Source organism: Vombatus ursinus, unplaced genomic scaffold (genome assembly GCF_900497805.2).
Source record: "Vombatus ursinus unplaced genomic scaffold, bare-nosed wombat genome assembly UNPS02014837.1, whole genome shotgun sequence".
NCBI classification, from domain to species: domain Eukaryota; kingdom Metazoa; phylum Chordata; class Mammalia; order Diprotodontia; family Vombatidae; genus Vombatus; species Vombatus ursinus.
In genome coordinates this window covers 5,838,146-5,860,441 of record NW_020954615.1, presented here as the reverse complement: position 1 = coordinate 5,860,441, position 22,296 = coordinate 5,838,146, and the positions used below count along the sequence as shown (strand labels likewise).

General features: G+C 43.5%; 1 protein-coding gene across 1 annotated transcript in view; it reads right to left on the bottom strand.

Moving 5' to 3' along the window:
• The window catches only part of DOCK5 (dedicator of cytokinesis 5), a 245,450-nt gene that overhangs the window by 170,352 nt on the left and 52,802 nt on the right, over window positions 1-22,296 (bottom strand). The window contains exon 2 of the mRNA XM_027839938.1: window positions 12,180-12,263. Within this exon, the coding sequence (XP_027695739.1) occupies window positions 12,180-12,263 (84 nt within the window). The remainder of the gene's footprint in view (window positions 1-12,179; window positions 12,264-22,296) is intronic.

Sequence of the window (22,296 nt, the reverse complement as noted above, 5' to 3'; positions counted from 1 at the left end):
GCGCGATATACCTTTCTGATCAGCCATCCAGGCTGTCTTGGGCTGGAAATTTGTTTTACTCCGGTTTTTTTTTGTGAGTTCTGCTGCTTTAGAATTTGTTTAGAGTCATTTTTTGTAGGTATTTGGAGGGGTTTGGGGGAGAGCTCTAGCCAGTCACTGCTTTCCCTCTGCCATCTTGGCTCTGCCCCCTGGCAAGGCTATTTTCTAAAACTCTATGGTGCAGAGTGGGTGCTGATCTGTAGTGGGTGGAAGAGGGACCAAACTGGACTTGGCATCAGGAAGATCCAAGTTCAGATCTCTGCCTTTAGACCACCACTAGCTAGGTGACCTTGGGTAAGGCATGTCATCTCTCTGTGCCTCAGTTTCCTTCCATGTGAAATGAGGACAACAATAGGGCCTACTCTACAAAAAAGGATCTGTATCAAAAGAGGTGTTAGTTGATACATAGATGAATATAGTCAGACAGATAAAGATGGATAGATCTTGCATTACAAATCTTAGAGGTATGAGTATTAGCTATTATTATTGTATTCCTCATTGAAGTTCCTTATACCAATGAAATCAGAAGTCCTGCCCCACCCCAAAAGCTTTACTCACACACACACACACACACACACACACACACACACACACAAACACACACAGTCCTTACTCTCAAGAACTTACGTTCTATCAGAGGAAACTGATAAATATGTATTGATAAATAATTATATATTTTATGAATGTCTAGGTTCACATGTTAGATACATAATATGAGGATTATATATGTGCATTTACTTAAAATATATACAAATAATAAATGTAACAAATATACACACACACCCTCTTTTTCAAAGGGTGGGCAGCTCTGAATCCCTCTCAATCAGCACTTTATCCACTGCCCCACCCTACCTCTAAGAGGTTAAAATTCTTCCTGAAACTTCAACACCTCAAAGATCTGTGATCTTGGTATGTATAAGAGTAACTCCTGTGCTCATGCTAATGTGAATTCCTCTACAACTCAGAAGAGAATCTTCTAGAGTTACTGTGTCCAAAATAAAGGAAGTAGGAGTGTTCTGGATAAAATTCTGGATTTGCAGTGGGGAAGATGGGGGTTGAAATCTCCCCTTGATACATAGCAGCCACGTGACCCTAGGCCAATCACTTAACCTCTCTAGTTCTCATCTGTGTCTTTGATAAAATGAGTGTGGTGGCATTCAATGGCCCCCAATGTTCCTTTATGCTCCTAAGATAAGATCTTGCTATCTTAGAGACAACAAGATTTTTTATCTCCAACAAGACAATTTGATCTCCAAGATAAAATGAGTTAGGTTGCACTTTGGAGAGTAGATTCCTATACGTACTTGAAGTCTTTCTTGCTTGGCAGGACAAGCCAGAGCTTAGGCTTGGCTACAACAGCCTTCAAGAAGACAATAATAAAATCTGTGAGAAGTAAGAAATAATCATATTTCCATATATGGAAATTGAAAGGAAAGTGGCTCTGGGTCAGGAGTCAAGAACCAGCTAAAATTGGGTGAAACTGGTTGTTTGATTGAAGAGGCTGGAAGGAGGACAAAGGTTACACTTTGCTTAGAGTGTGCATGCTTGAAGCTTACCTAGGGGATCATGTGGTGGGCTTTTCCGGAAGTCTGTGACCTGTTCTGACTTTTACGCATGAAAGTTAGCTAGGAGGGATTTGCAGCTGGGAATAGGGATACAAGGATTGCTCTGGCTTCTGTAGTGTGTGTGCTCATCTCGAGTTCCACATCCGCTTCCTGAGGGAAGTGCATTAAAAGTTTCACTCATCCTGAGTCTGTCTAACTTACTGTGCCTATCTGGGGACCAGAGGTTATTTCCAACAAATCCAACAAGAATTTTTTATTAAGTGCCCATTATGTGCTGGGCAAAATGTAAAAAAAAAAAATCCCTTAGCCTCAAGCAGCTTACATTCTAAGGGGATAAATTCATGCTTTTTTATTCATTTTACCATCCACCCATCAATCAATAAATTCAGAAATGAATTTATTATGAATTAAATTATTAAGTTTTATTAATTTTTTATAAGTACCTACTATGTGCTAAGCACTGCAGACTTAATCCTTAATCTCAAGGAGATTATTTTCCAAAGGGGAAGATTCCCATTAACTCATTTAGTTCAGCCTTCTCATTTCAGAGAGAAGGAAACTACATCCCAGGGAGGGGGTGAGGTGCCCAATGAAACATTACAGAGCTAGCAGATGGAAGGAAGAATTCCACCTCTGGTTGTCTGATTCCTGATCCATGAGCTTCCTAGTGAGTCAGAGGTGAGGACGAGCTACCCAAGGGAGGTACCGTGCTCCTGGCTAAAGGCAGGAAAGATGACAATGCAAGGACCAAAACAAAATAAAATAAAAAAAAATGTAAGAAAGTTCTCTGTATTGTGGACTTTCGATTTCCTTGAGAAAGTCTACTAGGACAGGAAGCCCTTGAGGGCATTCTTAAAGGTCAGGTATGTGTTTATTCCCAGATTTATCCAATCACCTCATGAATGAACAATTCATAAGGTGACAAAGGAGAAGAGGTCAACAAGAAAACAGAGAGCAGGGCTAACAGAGCATTCCCATTAGGACTTGAGTCTTCCCAGATGGAACCAAAGCTTGAGTACTAATCTAGTCTCAGTCCAAAGGGCAGGGAAAGATCTGAGCCTAGAGCACTGGCCAATGAATCAAGCAATTATTAAGCACCACTTATATGTTCAGAACTGTGCTAGGCACTGAGGATACAAAAAAAAAAATGAATGAAACCCCTCTTGTCACAGAGCTACATTCTAGTAATTAGAAGTGGTGCTCAAAAACCCCAAGGCCTGAGGTTGGCACTTTCAGGGGAGTCTGCGGTGGCTGGGCAGAAGAAGACAATGCATCCATTTCTTGACAATATTACCCCCAATCACAGTCCTTATTTGGCCAGGAAAGCTTGGATCAGGTAGATAACTAATCTCTTCTCCAAAAATCAGGACCGCGGGGAGCCAGTTTGAACCCAGCTTCTCCCATTCAAACCAACCTGGAAATTCCATTGCTGGACACTGATACTCTCCCCCAATCCAAGCCATGTTCAGAGTAGCAGAGGTAGAGAAGAAGCTGAGAAGATGAGTCTACACTCAAACATTACAAAAGATCTGTGATCTCATTGATCATTCAGAAGTTTCCTTCATTGAGGATGCCTGGCCATCCTGTGTGACTCCATGTCCTCCTACAAATTCACAATAGGGAATCCACTTGCATTCTGGGGACTTCTTTGATTTCTTATATCACAAAAATAATAGTGGAGTACGTGGGTTGACTACCTGTGATCTTTTTCCCTCAACACATTATCTTGGGATCACAGACTTAGAACTGAAAAGTGTCTTTGAGGTCAGAGTTCAATCTCCTTTTACCAATGAGGAAACAGAGACCCAGAGAAGTGACCTGCCCAGGTTCACACAGCTACTAATTTCCTAAAACAAAACAAAACAAAAATCTTTCTAAGCATTTTCTAAGGTTCTGCTAAAACTCAGGCCTTTTTGGTTTCAAACCTACCACTTTATTCACTATGCCACACTATTTCTAGGAGGTTGAGTTAAATCAAGTCAATAAACATGTATTAAGTACGTACTGTGTGCCAGCTACAGGTTGACCCTAGTACATACTTAAGAAGACCAATGCTTAGTCTTGAGGATACCATGAAAGGTAAAAATAGTCCCTGCCCTCAAGGAGCTTACATTTTAATAGGGAGACAACATGGAAATGCCTATGTACAAATAAGATGTATGCAAGGATGATCTCAAAAGGCACTAGCATTAAGGTGGATGGGGTGACAGATATACTATCTGAAGGAAGGAAATGTGTATTTATTAAATACCTACTATGTGCCAGGCACTGTGCTAAGTGCTCTACAAATATTATGTTATTTTGTACTGACAACCACCCTTTATTACCTTTATTGTACAGTTGAGGAAACTGAGGCAGACAGAGATAACGTGACTTGCCCAGAGTCACACAGCTAATAAATAAGTGTCTGAGGTGCATTTGGGCCAGGTAAGAAGCCAACTTTTTGTTGTTACTCATATGTTTCCTTGATAATATCCCTCCTCTTTCTATTCTTCAGAATTTCTCGTTGTTTGTATGCTGCAGCCTGTTCACGCAAACCACGAGCCTCTCTGTTATAAATCTGTTACAGGATAACAACAACAAATAATAATAATCATTGCTAATATTTAAATATGCCAATATTTAATCATCATCATAATAAATAACATGTACACAGCACCTACCATGTACCAGGCACTGTGCCAAGATCTTTACAATTACTACCTCAAATTGATCCTCACAACAACCCTGGGAAATAGGTGCTATTATTACCCCCATTTTACAGTTGAGGAAACTGAGGCAAAGAGAGGCTCAGTGACTTGCTAGAAAGTGTCTGAGGCCAGATTTGAACACGGGTCTTCCTGATTCCAGGCCTGGTGCTCTATCCACTGCACCACCTGGCCACAGTTTTAAAGCTAGAAGGGACCCCAGAACATCTAATCTAACCCCTTTGTTACAAAAAGGGAGGTCCAAAGGAGTGAATTTACTTGCCCAAAGACACAAAGTTAGGGGATATCAAAGCCAGAATCTGAAGCCAGGCCTTCCTGCTCTAGACCCAGCACTCTTTTTTGGAGGTACAGTGAATAGGTCTTCATGAGGAGGACCTGAAAAGAGGGGATTGGATTACCCAAGGGAGGAGAGGTAGAGATATGATGCACACCAGTTCCAAAGGAAGGGTGGAACCCAATGTGCAGAATGAGAAGCCCCAGAGGCAGGTTTTAAAGGAAGCTGAAAGAAACAGGGAGAGTCCTGGGGGCCAGGAAAGCCTGCCAGATTACCCCCAAAGTCCATTAGTGAGTGCTCTCTGTGTTTCCATTCAGCTTACTTTTTTGTTTCATAAAAGGAAAGAGAAAATAGCCGGGTGGGTGGGGAGACTGCAAACATACGGGCTCAGCATTTCTAGTTCTTTTTGTGTGTGCAAAGTCCTCCTGACATCACTCCTTCCTACAGAGTCTGCAATCATAAAGAGAAGGGACAGCAGGGCCAAGAACACTGAGTGCCTATCCGTGTGGAGGGCCAGCACCTGGCCCCACCCAGCTGGAGAAGACACGCCTGGCTTTCCTTCCTTTCCTTCCAGTCCCACGCACTAAGCTTTCTGTAAACCTGCCCTATCCCCTGGAGAGGTTGGTTGTGTGTGTTGAATGTATGTTTTACTCTTTTATAGGGTCATGTTCTGCCTTGCGGGGGAGAGCATCTATCCACCAGATTGCAGAGTGAAGTCTGGCTAGAACACTATGTAACGGTGTCTGTGGTAGCTTTTGTTTTCTGCAAAGGGAGCTGCTGGCCTTTCTATGGTCCAATATTCCTAAACACCGTCCCCTCCCTCATGCTCCAATATGTGATCCCAAAGTCTATTTTGTTACTTGGAAAAACCCTCTTTAACACAAAGTGTGAGGAAAAACTGGCTCCGAATCTGGCCCCTGACATTTGTTGGCAACAAACTGCCAACCATTGGCAAATGACTTGACATCTTTTGAGTCTCAGTTTCCTCATCTGAAAGATGGGTATGATATTGTCTCCTTCACACATTGGTTGTTATTCTCCACTGACACCATGTCCAAAAAACCCTACTGCAGACATCAGCGAGCTAAAAAATGCCCCCTTTATTCACTCTTACTCCTGGAAAAGCCTTAAAACTTGCAGACAAGAAGAGGAAATACTTTGAAGATTCACAAACACCTAAGATACTTTAGAGGCCATCTGGCCAACATTTCTCATTTTACAGATGAGGAAACTGAGGGAGATTAAGTGGCCTGCCACAGAGTTAGTAAGGTAGTGGATAGAGCATGCAACATGGAGTCAGGAAGACTCAAGTTCAAATCCAGCCTCAAACATTTATTAGCCTTATTACCCTGGAGAAATCACTTACTCTGTCTCAGTTTCCTCACCTGTAAAATAAGGATAGTAATAGCACCTAGGCTTGCTATGAAGATCAAATAGATACTATTTGTAAAGCACCACATAAATGCTAGACTATCACTGAGAATCAGAAGCAGGATTTGAACCCAATATCTCTCATTTTACAGATGAGGAAACTGAGGGATATTATATGACATGCCACAGAGTAAGTAAGATAGTGGATAGAGCATTGAATGTGGAGTCAGGGAGCATCGGGAGCAAAATTTGAACCCAGATGTGTGGACAGAGACAGTGCTCTTGACCCTGTTCTTTGCTGGTTCGCTACCAATACCTCACTTCTACATAGCACTTCCAAGCTCACCGAGCATTTTCTTCAACATAGCCATGGTACGAGCACTCAGTATTGGCTGGCCTCCTTTCCAGGCGAGCAAATTAAGGCAGGCAGAGATGCTGAAGGCTCTGCCTAGTGATTATGGTTCAAAATGAGATCTTTTGATTCTTGTACTAAGTTATGACACTTCTCAAAAAATCCTGGAGTCTCAGAATCCCAGAAGATCAGTCAGAAGGGACCTCAGTGGCTGTCGCCTAATTGAGAATTCCCACGTAGAAAAATCTTCATTTCTCGCCTGGCAACCTTACCTTGGGACTCTTCTGTCTGACTTCTCCACCATGGCCCTGGGCACTCACTGATGGGATAACCTCAGCAACCTGTAAGATCTCATCAGCCTTGACACTCCACCTCATTACTGTCCTCTGCGTCCTGCCTGGAGGGTGGGCTCATGAACACAAAGCCTCCATTTAAGGAGAGTGTGTAGCTCAGACATCTCATTTCTCACCTGGTGGCTTTACTTTGGCACTCCTCTGAGTTTCTCATCAAGCCCCCACATAAACTACCTCTCCTCCTTCCCCATGCCCACTGCTTTTCAGCTTCCTTTTATGCATTGTCTTCTCTCACTGGATTGTAAGCTCCTGGAGGGCAGGGGCTGTCTTTTTTCGTTATTTGTATCCTTAGCACTTAACATTGTGCCTGGCACCTAACAGGCGCTTAATAGATGTTTATAGATTGAGCTTTATTCAGCCTTTGCACAAAAATTCCTTGTCTCTTCCACCCCGACCCCCAAGGCAGCCTATCCCACTTTTCCGTTGCTTAAATTATGAGGAACTTTTTCTTACATTGGTAAGTCCAATTTTCCTCTCTAACACTTCTCTCTATTGCTCCTGTTTCTGCCTTCCACAGCCAAGAAGAACAAATATAACCCTCCTTCCACTTGGGAGCCCTTAAAACACTTGAAGACAGCTGCAGGTTGACCTTGGCATATACTTAAGACGACCAATGAACTATACAGAAAGGGATTGCGGCTTCAGGGCCAGTGCTCTACTGCTCCACTATGTACGTGGAAATACCTGTTTTATTGGATGTTTGTTAATTTCAGAAAAAAAAAAATTAAAAGATGGCTGTCCTGCCCTCCTCAAAGTCTTCTTTTCTCCACGCTAAACACACCTACTTCCTTCAGCCCATACAAGTGGCATGACCTTGAGGCCTGCTACAATTCTGGCTTACTTCCCCTGGACATGTCCTAATTCATCACTGTTCTCCCTAAAATATGGCATCCAGAATTGAATTGTTATTATTCAGTGATTTCAGTTTTATCTGACTCTTTGTGACCCCATTTGAGGTTTTCTTGGCAAAAAGATACTGGAGTGGTTTGCTATTCCTTATTCAGTTCATTTTAGAGATGAGGAAACAGACAAATAGGGTTAAGTGACTTGCCCAGGGTCATATAGCTACTAAGTGTCTGAAGCCAAATTTGAACTCAGATCTTCCTGACTCCAGGTCCAGCACTTCACCCACTCTTGCACCATGTAGCTGCCTCCTGGAATTGAGCACAATTCTCTAGATGTGGTCTGATCAGGGAAGAGGATAATGGGAAAACACTTCTTCCTCCTCCTGGACACTGAGCTTAAAATTGCAGTAGTTCTGAAAAAGGAAATGGCCTGCACATGGTCACACAGCTAAGGAATATCAGAGGAAGGATTTGAATTTGGATCTTTGTGACATCAGCGACATGGCTTTACCATATCACTGACTTGTCTTAAATTTTCGGTCTACTAAAATGCTCAGGTTTCTTCATAAGAATGGCTGCTTAGATGATCCAAGACGATTCCAAAAGACTCATAATGAAAAATGCTATCCACATCCAGAGGAAGAATGATGGAGTCTGAATGCAGACGGAAGCAGACCATTTTCACTTTTTGGTTGCTTTTTACGGATTTTCCCTTTTATTGTTTCTTCTTTCACAACATGATTAATGTGGAAATATGTTTACATGATTGCACATGTAAACCTATATCAGATTGTTTAATATCTTAGAGAGGGGGGATTGGAGGGAGGGAGAAAAAAAACTGAAAGTCAAAATCTTATAAAAATAAATGTTGAAAATTATCTTTACATGTATTTGGAAAAAGTAAAATGCTATGTACAAAAAAAAGAACGTTTGTTTAATCACACTTCCCCCATTTTGTCTTTGGGAGGTTGATTATTTTTAACAGAAGTGTAAGACTTTATTTTTAATCTATTAGATCCATTGCTATTACATTTAATTCTATTTAACACATCATTCTAGCCTATCCAAAGTTGTGTAGATGTTAATTGTGCCATCCAACAGCTCTATGTTATCAAAAATTAGATAAACATGTCAGCTATGCTTTGATCTAAGTCATGACAAAAAATGTTACCCAACACAAACCTCTGGGGGTACTCAGATATCCAAAGTAGCCATTGACCCATTATGGCTCCTTTTTGGACTGGGTCACTCACCAGTTTCAAATACAGCTCCCACATCCTCAGGTAGTCAATATCTCTCTAGGCTTTTCAAAAGAATGGCATAGGAGTTTTATCAGGTGCTCTGCTGCAATGTTGATATGCTGTGTCGACCACATTCTCCTGTTCTAGTAACTTTGTCAGCTAGGAAAATGATAAACCTTGACATACTTTGTTGTAAACTTATGCTGGCTCTCTCTGTTCCTTCCCTTTCTGCACAGTCAGAAAGCATCCCTTTAATAATATGTCCTAGTACAGGGGTGTGGAACCTGCCAAGAGTCCAAGTCATCCTCACTAATTGATAACAGTCAGATATAACCCTCTTCTGCTTTTTGAATATTGGGACATTGGTCCTTTTCCAGTCCTATGACTCCTCTCCCTTTTCCAAGGTCCTTCGGAGATCACGTACAAGGGCTTGACAGTCACACAATACAGCTGTTGTTTCCATAGCCTAGGGTCTAATTCATCCAAGTGCAGTCATTTAAATTCACTGAGGAAAGCCGATGGCTCTCTGTCTCCTCGTTTATCTTGGGACTTAACTCTTTTAAACATTTTGGTCTTCTCTTATTCTAAGTCCAAAGATTGTAAGATAATAGGTTTAGGGTGGGAAGAGATGTTAGAGGCCATTTAATCCGACTCCCACATTTTAAAGACCGATGAGACAGATCCAAAGGTATGTCCAAGGTCACACAGGTTATAAACAGTAAAGGCTGGATTTGAACTCAAAGCCTTCTGAATCCAAATTGAATACCATCTCCACCAAATCTTGCCAGCAAAGAAAATTTGAGCAGTCTAAGAGCTGAGTAGTTCTGCCTTCCTTCAGTTATTTGTTATCATCAATCTATGCGCATAGAATATTTGCTTCCAACAGTGTGTGTGTGTGTGTGTGTGTGAATTTCCCTTTTCATGTTGCCTTTAGAGACTTACCTTCAATTCATTCTGATCTCTATCACACTGGAAGCTTCTCTTACAGTGTTCTTTTACTCATCCTGGCTCATACCTTATGTGCACATCTTCCTAAAATCTGAGTTAGTTGATATGAATTTAGTCATGTCTTTAGACCCCTCCTTCTTTCCCCCATCCACAGAATCACTAACTGGCAGTTACTTGATTCCTACTAACCCTAATGGGAATACAAACTCCCTCAGCTATTCTCTGTGTGAAGGTCCCAAGGATGAATCCAATCTCCTTGAAAAGTGTATCTGATTCACTCTAATTACCTTCCTCCTCTTTCCAGTGTCTTCCTACTGATACTGCACCCTTTCAGTTTCCCTGAGATCCATGGGGTCATCTACTTTGCTTCCTCAGTTTTGTCATGAGTAGCTTAGCTAGATTCCTGGTCACTAGTAGAATTATGGGGCTGCAGCAAGTTGGTTCTCTGGAGCCTTGAGGCTTACTAGCTCAGGGTTGAGGAATGCTTGGAAAGGTCATTCCTGTCCCAATGTACCCTGGGGACTGGGCCAGAGCAAGAGAATGACTGGTGAGGAGGGCAATTCTGGGATCACACAGTTTATACCTGGAAGGGGCCCCAATGACTGCTGAATCATTTAAAAAATGCTAAAATTCAAGCTGTTAGTGGGCAAGTCATTTGCTCAAGACCTAAAATTAGGATACCACCTCATAACTTCTGATTTCAAAGCCAATGCCCTTCATTCTATTATGACACACTTCTCTGGAACTACAGAGAAAGCTTAAATATGACCCCTGGGGTCCAGCTCACACCTGGGACTCCTCAGTCAATTAGAACTTTCAGGTATATCTATCTTATGAGTAACCTCTTTCTACCTCTCCATTGGCTATTCATATTCAATGGCAAGAGAGATCTTTTTTCCAGGGTACTTATAAACTCTGTGGACCTAGTGAAGGTCTGACCTGATTTCCCCAGGGACATTCAAAGGCCACAAAGAGATGGATGGCATGTTCCCCCCTTTCCCAGCTTTTCAGTATTTTGGAACTAATATAATCATCCTGCCTATTAGCGTCATCCTGTCTGTGACTGAAGTTGTCCCAGAGATGCTTTCGGTGAGCTTATATCCTTATCCTTTTATCCATTTACAAAAACAGGTCGTTTTCTCCATCAGTGCCGCAGCCCAGAAAACAACCAATGTCAGAGGATGATAGCCTGGTTAGCAACTTGTCACAGGACTTCTAGTTGAACTAAGAAAATAATAAGACCATGGGACTTTCGATTATTGAGCTGGAAGGGACCTGAGAGGGAAAAGGGTCCACCCCTCCTCCCCATTTTACAGATGAAGAAACTGAGATCCTGAAAAATGAAATGGTTACATAACTAAAGAGTATCTGAGGAAGGATTTGAATTCGGATCTTTGTGACACCAATCTCCTCCAATAATCACAACGTTAATGACTACCATTTACGTAGCACTTTGAGGCTTACCAAGCACTTTAAAGACATGATTTCATTTTATTCCCAGAATAACCCTATGCAGTCAGTATTATGATCCTCTTACTACAGATGAGGAAACTAAAGCTCTGAGACATGAAGTCATTTACCCAGGATCACACAGCCAGCTGATATTAGCGGTAAGGTGGGAACCTCAGTTTTCCTGCCTCCACCACAAACCTCCTTGCCTCTCACGGTGGATGGGTGGTGGGAGTTGGGTTAAAGCCCTTAAAACAGTTTTCTGCAGCATCTGATGAACCTGTGACTATTTCTCAGACACTCTCAGATGTAATACTAACAGTTAATGTCCAGGGGTCAGGAGACAGATAACTTTCTCCTCCTCATTGCCAGGACCCTGGTGTCAGGTCACATCTCTTATTTGGCTGGCTTCCTTAATCCAGGTATTCCTTCGATGCCCAATCATGGCAGAGATAACCTCTAGGTTCTCAGAGGCTTGTGCTCCATGGGCAGACCCTACCAAGTGGGAGAGCCATGAAATCCATCAGCTGGGCACCAGCGGAGCTCCTCACCAAAGACCTGGCCAACACCAGGTAATACATTTTTCAGGAATAAAAAAGGGAGACAGTATGGTGCAATGGAAAGACAGCTCTGTTGGGTCAGAGGAACTGGGTTCAAATCCTGTTTGAAACTTGTTCAATGATTTCAGCTCTATGGGTCTCACTTTCTTAGTCTATAAAATGGTCAGACTATATGGCCCCTAATGAATAGTTCCTTAGACCTCGAAATGCAGGAGCCTCTGAAAGGCTAGGAGGGGCTCTATCTATAGTAAATACAGCAGGCACACAGATAGAATCAGGAATCCTTTCAATTGCTCAGCTGGCCTTGCTAAAAGACCTTGAGGCATGAAGTTTTACAACCTAAATCCTTCCTGGTGTGGGATTGCAACATCACAGGAAGGAGAAAAGACATGTTGACTTCTGAAAGCCCCAAGATTAATCAGTAAACCTCCCCAGCGTCCTTCTCATGGGGCAGCAATGAGTCTCCTGCCTTACCTTCATACATCTCCAGAATGTGGACTGTGTCTCCAATCTGCAAAGACAGCTCCACGTCTTGGGATGCATTGTAATTGTAGATTGCTGGAAATGGGAAAAAAAAAATAGATGTCACACAACAGTGAAAGACAACTCCTCAGACAGCAACCCACTACTGCAGAGATCAGCATGAGCAGCAGACCAAATCACGTGCTGGTGCCTGGCACATAGTAGGTGCTTAATGAATGTTTGCTGATTGATCGATATTCCCTCTGTGCCTGAGACACAAGGAATGTCACAGCAGAATAATACATACATTTATTATGACTCTAAAAATGTTTATAAATTTATGAGGATCATAGGGTCACAGGATTAGATTTAGGAAGGGACCATATCACTCCTGGGCAGCAAGGTGACGCAGTGGATAGAGCGCTGGGCCTGGAGTCAGGAAGACCTGAGTTCAAATCTGGCCTCAGAAACTTACTAGCTGGGTGACCCTGTCAAGTCACTTAACCCTGTTTGCCTCAGTTTCCTCACCTGTCAAATGAGCTGGATAAGGGAAACCACTCTAGTATTTCTGCTAAGAAAGGCCCAAATGGGTTCATAAAGAGTCAGATACAACAGAAAAATGACTGAAAAAATGTTACTCCCTGCTTAAGAAGCTGCAGTTGGCTCACTCTTGCTCTGAGGAAAAAAAACGCCAATACCCCCTCCTCTCAAGCCCTCCCCAGGGTGGCTCAGCACAGCTTTCTGGATTACCCTTGTTCCAGCCAAACTGCCCTGCTTAGGATTATGGAATGAGAAATGGAGGTGACCTTCAAGGTCCTCTAGTCCAAACCCCTCATTTTACAGTCAAGGAAACTGAACCCAGAGAAGCCAAGCGACTTGCCCATGGTTAAACAGCTAATAAGTGTCAGAGTTGGGATTTGAACCCAGGGCCTCAGACTTCAAACCCAGCATCCTTTGCTGTGAACTCTGCAGCCCTTCCTATACAGCCACATTCCCTCTCCAGTCTTGATGACTGAGCACAGGCTCTCCCAGGTGTCTGGAATCCTCTTTTGTCTTCCTCAGACAATCCTCACTTTCCTTCTAGACTCAGCTTGTAAGAAGCTTATTCTGATATTCACACAGTTGCAAGGACCCTCATCTCAGAAATTACTTTTCAAATCATTTACATTTCATTTCTTTGCACAAACTGTTTTCTCTTAACAGATAGTATGCTCCTTAAGGGAGGGCTGGGACTCTTGGGGTTTTTCAGTTGATTCTGTTGTTTTTGTACCTCTAGCATCCAGCACAGTGCTGGCGCACAGTAGGTACTAAATAAAAACCGATTGAATTGAATAGAGTTGAATAGAATTGATGAATTAACTTGCTTACAGTCACACATCTAACACACAGTGGAGGCAGGACTCACACTCAGGGCTTCCTGACTCCAGATGTAGTGCTTTCCCTTCTAATACCATAGTGCTAATGATGGTGCCATTTATGGAAATAGGAGTTTAGAGCAGGCATGAGTGCCTGAGAGGCAGTAAGGGGAGGTTATAAGGGGATAGAATTGGAGTCAGGGAGACCTGGTGACCCTGGGCAAATCATTTAACCTTGCTTCAGTCCCTTCCAACCCAAGGACAGCTCACCACTCTTCTGGTGATTGATCCAGAAGCTGGTCAATTCATCCCCGAGGGATTTGCATCAGTCAAATTTTTCATGTTGGGTCTCAGGAACTCAGATCTAGAGATAGAAGGGACCTCAGAAGCCATGAGTCCAACCCCTTCATTTTACAGATAAGGAAACTGAGGCTCAGAGTGGGTAAATGACTTGCCCAAGGTCACACAGATAGTAAATGGTGGAGCAAGGATTTGAACTTGGTCCTCTGCCCTTCAGTTCAAAGTTCACTGTACTACACTGCCTCTCCTGCTGGTCTAAAAGTATGATCTGAAGTATTTACAGGACTGTTACCTGGAAGAGAGATTTGACTTGTTCTGTTTGATGGGTGAGAGCAGAAAAGGGACAACCAGAGGAGGTGCAATGAGAAAGATTTAGGGATGATACAAGGAAGAACCACCCAACAATGAAGGCCGTCCCCAAGCAGCCTGGGTTGCCTTAGGGTGGGGTTTCCCTCTCCTGGGATAGCTTCAAGTCAAGTCTAGATGCCCTCTCTCCCCTCCCCCCAAGGGCATTTGAATAGGAGATTCCCGTACAGGTTGGGGTTAGGTGGACACTGAAAAGGGGCCTTCCCAACTCTAAGCTGGTGTGCTGCTGTGGCCACTCCAGGCATTTGTTGAATCCTGGGGACAACAGATTCTCTGCTTTCTATGGTTGCCCCCAGAGCTCCTCACTGTTAAGTGGCTGATGTATTTAACTCATTAAGAAACTGGCTGGTTTTCCAATACAGGAAATGGGTGGAACAGCAAATATATAATTAAATTAGTCAGCACCCAGGCATTCTCAGGCAAGCTGTGATGTTTCAGCTGATGCTGCAGTCCACCTGGGCAACGTTTGCTGCTGAAGGGAGGAATCACAACATTGACAACCTGCAGATGTCCCACCTAGAAGGGCAGAAGCAGAATCATTGCCCCAGTGTAACCCAGAGGGTTAAGGCACCCCAGGGCTACAAAGGATGGAGTGGGAGGCTATAGGAAACGAAACTCCAATTTCTCTCCAACCTTCCTCATTCCCATGGACAGCACCACTATCCTGTGGATTAAGGAAGCAAAACTAACAAGGCCCTTCAAGGTCATCTAGCCTAACCTCTTCCTTTTACAAATGAGGAATCTAAGGTCCAGAATGGTTGTGACTTGCCTAAGACCACCGGGCAGTAAGCAATGGAGGTGGGATTTGAACCCAGGTCCTCTGATTCCAAACCCATGCTCCTTCTACTACATCAGACCCCTTGGGCCACCTAGGGTCAGAGGGCTGGACTCAATGGCCTTGGAGGGTCACTTGCAGCTCTGAATCTATGATCTCGGGATGCTTGACAAGAGGTCATTGAGCTTTTGTCTGAAGACCTCCAAGGAGGGGAACTCATCATTTCTCAGAGCAGGCCATGTCACTTTGGGGTAGCTCAAATTATTAGGTTTTTCTTACACCAAAAGCCAAATTTGCTTCTTTGCAACTTTTACCAGTTGCTTTTGGTTTTATCCTCTCAGGCCAGGCAAAACAAGTACCTTCCCTCTTCTCCATGACAGCCCTTCAGACCCTAGAAGACAGCTCTTATGCCTTTCCCAAGGCTTAACTAAACATCCTTAAGGTCTTTCAACCAATCCTCAAATGTCATTCATTCAAGGCTTGTCACTATCCCAGTCACCTTCCACTGAAAACTCCCCAGTCCATCAATATTTTCCCTAACTGGTAGCGATGGGGGCCTCCATACTTGCTCACCATATTGGTACCAACTTTTCTCTCTTGCCTTGTTCTCTCTCCTGACTCCCACAAGCTAACTCCCTGCCCACCTCCAGCTTCACTCCTCCATTCCAGGAATTCCCCACTTCCTCCCTAGCACCCAGAGATGCCTTCATCATGCCCTCTCTTCTGATTTGTGGGGTCCAGGCTCCACTTCTCACTCCCCCCATGTCGTTCTCATTCTCTTTTATTTGTAAGAAGCTCTCAAGCTCTCCCCCTCTCTGTCTTTGTATCTCAATGAGGGATTGGGGGTTCTTTTTCCTTCATTTTCTTCGGTGTCTACTTGAGATAACATCAGACCAGGGAGAAACCAGGGAGATGAAGTCACTTTCCCAAGATAACAGAGTTAGAAAAAGGCAGAGCTGAGGTTGTGAACTATTTGATAAATTGCTCAACTGGGATTCAAACCCAGGTCTTCAGACTCTGAATCCAATGATTTTTCTTCTACAAATACTGTACAGTATAGGGAAAAATACTTAAACTCATTGAAGACTCAGTTTCATCCTTGCTAAAAATAAGGAGTTGTGACATATCTCCTTGAAGGTTCCTTCCAGCTTTAAATTCAGTGATCCTATGGGAGTTTATGGGCAACTAAGTGACACAGCAGACAGTTGCAGGCCTGGAGTCAGGGAGACTCATCTTCATGAGTTCAAATCTGGCCTCAGACACTGACTAACTGTGTAACCCTGGGCAAGTCACTCTACCCTGTTTGCCTCAGTTTCCTCATCTATAAAATGATCTGGAGAAGGAAGTGGCAAATCACTTCAGGATCTTTGCCAAGAAAACCACAAATAAAGTCATGAAGTCACATGACTGAACAACAAGGGGAATTTATAAAAAAATCCCTGACTGTCCTTTTCTCTTTTCTAAGAGGCCTCTCTAATAGTTGGCATGTCTCAGTGTTTGGGAAACATTCTGCAGGGACTGGGCTATTCATCTCCCTTCCCCATGGATAAGATGCTTGATGAACTTCGACTCAAGGTTGTCTATTTGGAAGAGAGTTTGCTAAGGCGCTTACAGAGTTTAGGAGTTGGAAGGGTCTTCAGGGGTATCTAGTACAACATGTTCATGAGTAAGAACCCATGACCCAGTGGTCCTCCAACCTCTGCTGGATCTCCAGTGAGGGTCAGCCCTCCCACTCTGGGCAGCCCCCTGCACTTCTGAACAGCACTAATGGGCACGATGCTTTTTTAGACTTCTAGTCAAAATTTGCCTCCTCTGTGATTTCTACTAGCTTCTAGTTTTACTCTTCTTGTTGCCCTACTTTGTTCTCCAAATTATCAATGTCCTTCCTAACTGGGGTGCCCAGCACAGAGCACAGAACTCTAGCTGTATTCTGACCAGGGCAGAGAATAGTGTGACCATCATCTCCTTAGTTCTTGACTCTCTTCTTCTATTAACGGAGCCTGGTATAGAAGGGACATTTGGGGGCTGCCATCTTACATAGACTCACTTTGAGTTTGCGGGCCACTAATTACCCCAGTTCTTCCCCACCCCCTCAATAAATTTCTGTTTAGCAACCATAGATTGTCCCATAGAATTAGTACTTTCGGTTTTCTTTCCCTTTATATATACTCCACGAGTTCAGAGGCTTTCACTTTCATCACTGAATTCCCAGAATCTAGTACAGTGCCTGGTGCTTGGTAGGTACCTAACATATTTGTTGAATAGCTAACCTTAGGAGAGAGCTTCTTTGAAAGCCAAAAAAGTGCCCTTGCTGTTAAAACACCATCAAATTTATTCTAATACTACTTGTCATTCTGTCTGAGTTTTGGGACTATAGATGTAATGACTTTCAATACATTATATATATATATATATATATATATTATATATATACACACACATATATATATATAAAATGCAACTTTTTTATTTTGATAACTATTCCCTGGCAGCCAACAGAACCATCTTCTAACCCCATCTGTGAAAAAAGCACATCAGGGTAAGACAAATGTTATCATCCTAGTTGCTACCATCATATTGGAAGCCCACTAAATTTAAAAGCTATGTGGAAGAGGCCCGGGTTTTGATTTCCAGCTAACAGGAGACTCTTCTTTCTCCTTCTCCTCTTCCTCTCCCCACCCCTCCCAGGTATTGCTTTCTTTGCCCAAAAAGGGAGAAATGAGCTCCAGATTATATGGGCATATCACTGTGTAGTGGAAAAAATATGGACCAATCAGGAGACTTGAGTTCAATTCCATTTAACCAATGTTGCCTTGCTACATACAAGGCACTGTGTTAGGAACAGGGATAGTAAGACAGATAAGACAAAGACCCTTCTCTTAAAGAACTTATGCTCTGGTAGGGAAAGCTAGAGGTACCTAAATAACTATGACATAAGAGAGAGTAAAGTCCAAAGAAGACCAGATGAATTGGAGGTGGGAAGAAGACACACCCATTTTCAGATATGTTGACTGTGTGGTGCTTGACTTCCCCTGTTACAAATAATAACTAAATGGTGGGGAGGCAGGAAGTGACTTAAATGGGAAGCCACAGAGATGCCAAAAAAAGAATAGCTCACCAATAAAACATTGAAAAAATGCCCAGAAGCAAAAGCTCAGAAGGGAACAAAGCAATGGGCCAGTTTTGTTACTACCTTGGTCATTTTAATATACACTTTGTTGAAAAGAACAACAGAAGTTCCCAATTTCACCTATGATCCTTTTTTCATCTTTGTGAATGTTTGTCACACACACACACACACACACACACACACACACACACACACACACACTCACATAAAGATACCTGCCAAACAAGGGTACAGGTAAAGCTTGAGGAAGGTGAGATCCCTTTCAGCTGGGAAGTCAGGAAAGGAGTCACCTGAGATAGGTCTAAGCTGTCCTTCTGATGGGGATGGGGTAGGAACCCCTAGAAGGAAAAGATTATATCTTTGGGACCTGGACCCCTAAAGCCCCTGGACCCAGATCTCTGGCATTTGCCTGAGGCATTGCCCATCCCAGTCAATAATCCTTTTAACTGCCTTTTCATTGTGGCCCTCATTGTCTGTACCTGGGCCACCCCAAACTACTTGCTACTCCTTAATCCCATCCAGATCTTCCCACAGTCTTTCTGTATAAAAGTGTCCATCTTGTCCTCAAAATTCTACCTGCTTCTATTGGTGACCCAATAAACCTTGTCTCTGACTGAAAGAAGGCTTGAGTGGTCAAATTTTTCCAGGCAGACCCCCACCCTTTGCCCTTTCATTTCAGGGTTCCCAGCACCCCTAGACTGCAACACTCCTGACTCTTCACCAGTTTAGCTGTGTGACCTTAGACAAATCATGTGAACTTTCTTAGCTCCTGTTTGCTCACTTGTAAAATAAAGGGTTTTAGACAGAATAATAATACTTTTGATTGTGATGATGATGATAATAATAATAATAATTAGTATTTATATAGCACCAACTATATGTCAGGTACCATTCTAAGCATTTTACAAATATTATCTCATTTAATCCTAATGACAACCATAGAAGGTAGGTGCTATTATTATCCCCATTTTACAGATGAGGAAACTGAGGCAGACAGAGGTTAAGTGACTTGCCCAAACTCCCACAGCTTGTAAATGATCTCTAAGGGCCCTCTCAGCTCTCACATCCTCAGTTTGGAGATCTCTTCCATCTCTGATTTCCTAGGCTTGAGGTTCCACCCAAATCTGACATTCAATGATTCACTAAGTGTTGATCCTAGGGAAGAGGAAACAAGTTGGGGAGCTTTGGACCAGCAGGCCCCATCACAATCTCTTGTTTGGTCTGGAGAAATCAAACAAGGGCAGGGAGTCATGTGGAATATAAATTTCCCCGCCAGCCTGGGAGAAGTTGCGAAAGACCAGTTGCTGGAATCCTTCCCTTGCGGCTTGCAGTTCTGATCGTTCAAGCCTCCTTTTTCAGGGAGCCAAGATGACAAAGACAGAGAACATCTACAGAGGGCAGAATTGTTTGCCATCGCCACCTCCTTTCCCCTCCCCCTTTCATCTGACCTTTAAAAAAATAAAGGCTTGAATATTTGGTAGAGAAAAACATGGTCAAAAAAGGGAAAACATGCCGTGTCCGTCTGATGCCCCCCTCCCCCCCAGGAATTGTACAACACCAGGACAAAGAGAGGGTCCCGTCTTTGCCCAAAGAGCCCAACAGGGCAGCAGGGGGTGATGGAAAAGATGCCAGATCTGAGACAGGAAAGCTAAAGTTAGGGCAAGGGATTCTGGGCAAATAACTCCATTCAAAAGTTCATTCAATGTTTACTGTGGTGCTAGGCATTGGGAAACAGGGAGGCAAACAAAGAGGGAAAACAAACCAGTCCCTGCCCTCAGGAAGTTTTCATTCTACCGATGAAACAAAGCAAGTCTACAGTGTGAAGGGAATTACGATTTTCATATTAATCGATATATGTGTAATGAATATACTAGAAGAGGTAATTCGAGAATTCTAAATTATTAGCATATTCATTACACATGTCATATTGATTAATGTGAAAAGCATAATTCCCTTCACACCAGTAACCAATTATAAGACAATTTCATTAGGGAAAGTCCTAACAACTGAGAGGGATCAGGGAAGGCTTCCTGGAAGAGTTGGCACCTGGGTACTTTTTTTTTTGTTTGTTTTTTTTTGTGAGGCAACTGGGGTTAAGTGACTTGCCCAGGGTCACACAGCTAGTAAGTGTCAAGTGTTTGGTCTGAGGCTGGATTTGAACTCAGGTCCTCCTGACTTCAGGACTGGTACTCCATCTATCCCAGCTGCTCCAGCACCTGGGTACCTTGGAGACAGCTAGGACTTCCCAGAGGTGGGAGTGAGGAGAAAAAATAGGAAAGAGGGCTGGACTGGTAGTCGGGTTCAAATCCTGCCTCTGACACCCATGTGACCTTGGGCAAATCAACTTACATGCCCAAGCATGTAAGTCTTACTCTGGAAAATGAGAGGGTTGGATTACATGACTAGATGGAGGTCCCTCACCGGTCAATCTGAGCTGAGCAGGTGGTTATGGGGCTTGAGAGAGACAGCATAAGCAGGACACACAGGTCTATGCTGGAAGCCATTGCAGCAAGCCCTCATCAGCTGAGGGCCCATCCCCCAAAGAACACTAGCCCTGGCAGGTAACTAAGCCACAGGAGCAGGAATGCTGAGGCTGGTGATCTGATTGTGATCAGACCCCTTCCCCCACATTGTAGCAGGATAGCTTTCAGAAGCCTTCGATCAGAGCTCTTAACCCTCAGGAGGCTGGACAGCCTGTCCTCCTCTTGTGAGAAACTGGGGACCTTCAGGGGCACTGACGCCTTGGAAAGAAGGCTGGCCTTGTCATCAGGACGCTGCAAACGACCAGCTCTGCTTCTTCCTATTTTTCTGGGTTTAAGAAATTGATTTAACTTTTCTAGACTGAAAAATCAGGCATTGGGACTCAGTGGTCTCTAAATTGCTCTCTACCTCCGAGAATCCCCAATTCAGCCATTTGCCCTGGTTCTCCTGGGTGAGGGAAATCCCAGGATACCGAATACTGTCTATATGTTTATGGGAGAACAGATGAGTCTGGGGGAGGGTGCATTCCCTCATTGTGAGCAACAGCGAAGAGCTGGGGGTGTATTGGAATGAAGCTGCACTTTGTTCAAGCCTTCATCACCTCTCACCTAGATCACTGTACCAGCCTCCTCCTTAGGCTCCCAGCCTCCTCAAGTCTACATCCATTCCAGTCCATTGGACACTGCTGCCAGGGTGATTCCCCTGACACTCCCAACCGAGCTGTCTGATTCTTCATCCTCAACTCCAAATAGAGCCGGGATTGATGACCCCTGGGATGCCCTGGGCTCCCCCAGGTGAGCTTTCTCTGTATCACTTCACTCAATATCAATCAACCAATAAACATTTTATTAAGCACCTACTATGTGCCAGGCCCTGTGCTAAGCACATCCCAGCTGTTCAAAAACCACGTCATCACCATCCCTCCCTTTCTGGCTTTCTGGCTCCCTGCTCTGCATCTTCCCTCACTAGACTGCAAGTGCTTAATGAATGCTCTATCTAGCCAGAGTAAATATAAAGAGAATAAATGTTAGAATGGCAGCACCTTGAGAGGAAGGACTGGAGTGCCACACTTTTTTGCATTTGTCACTAGCACTTAGCACAGTGCTTAGCACATAGTAAATGCTTTTATTCATTCATTTTCCTTGAGTGTAGCTGACTAGGACACTGCCCTGCTTAATCAACTCCAGTGACTTCCTATTACCTGGAAGATCCTCTGCTGAGATTTTAAAGCCCTTTGCCATTTGGCCACAGTTTACCTTTTCTTTCCAGCCTCAGTAGACACGAAGTCCCATCCTGCACTCAATAGTCCTGCCAAACCCGCCTCTCTCTTCCTCTGACATGGCACCCCATCTCCTGGCTTTGTGCCTTTTCACTGAGGTCCTCACATGCCTGGACTACACTCCCTCCTCCCCTGTGCCTCATAGAACCCTTGCCCTTAAGGACACAGCTTACACATCACCTTCGACATGAAGTCTTTCCTGCTCCCCTAATGTTGATGTCTTCTCTCTTGCAAACCTGGTATTTAAGCACTTAGTGTTTACTATTTTTATATTTATGTGTATGTATGATGTGTGTGTGACAGACAGACAGAGACAGACAGAGAGACAGAGAAAGACAGAGACAAACAGAGAAAGGGACAGAGAAAAAGAAAGAAAAAGGGAGAAAGAGAGAGAGAAAACTCAAAGGGAGAGAAAAAGAGAGAGGGAGAGAAAAGGAGAGACG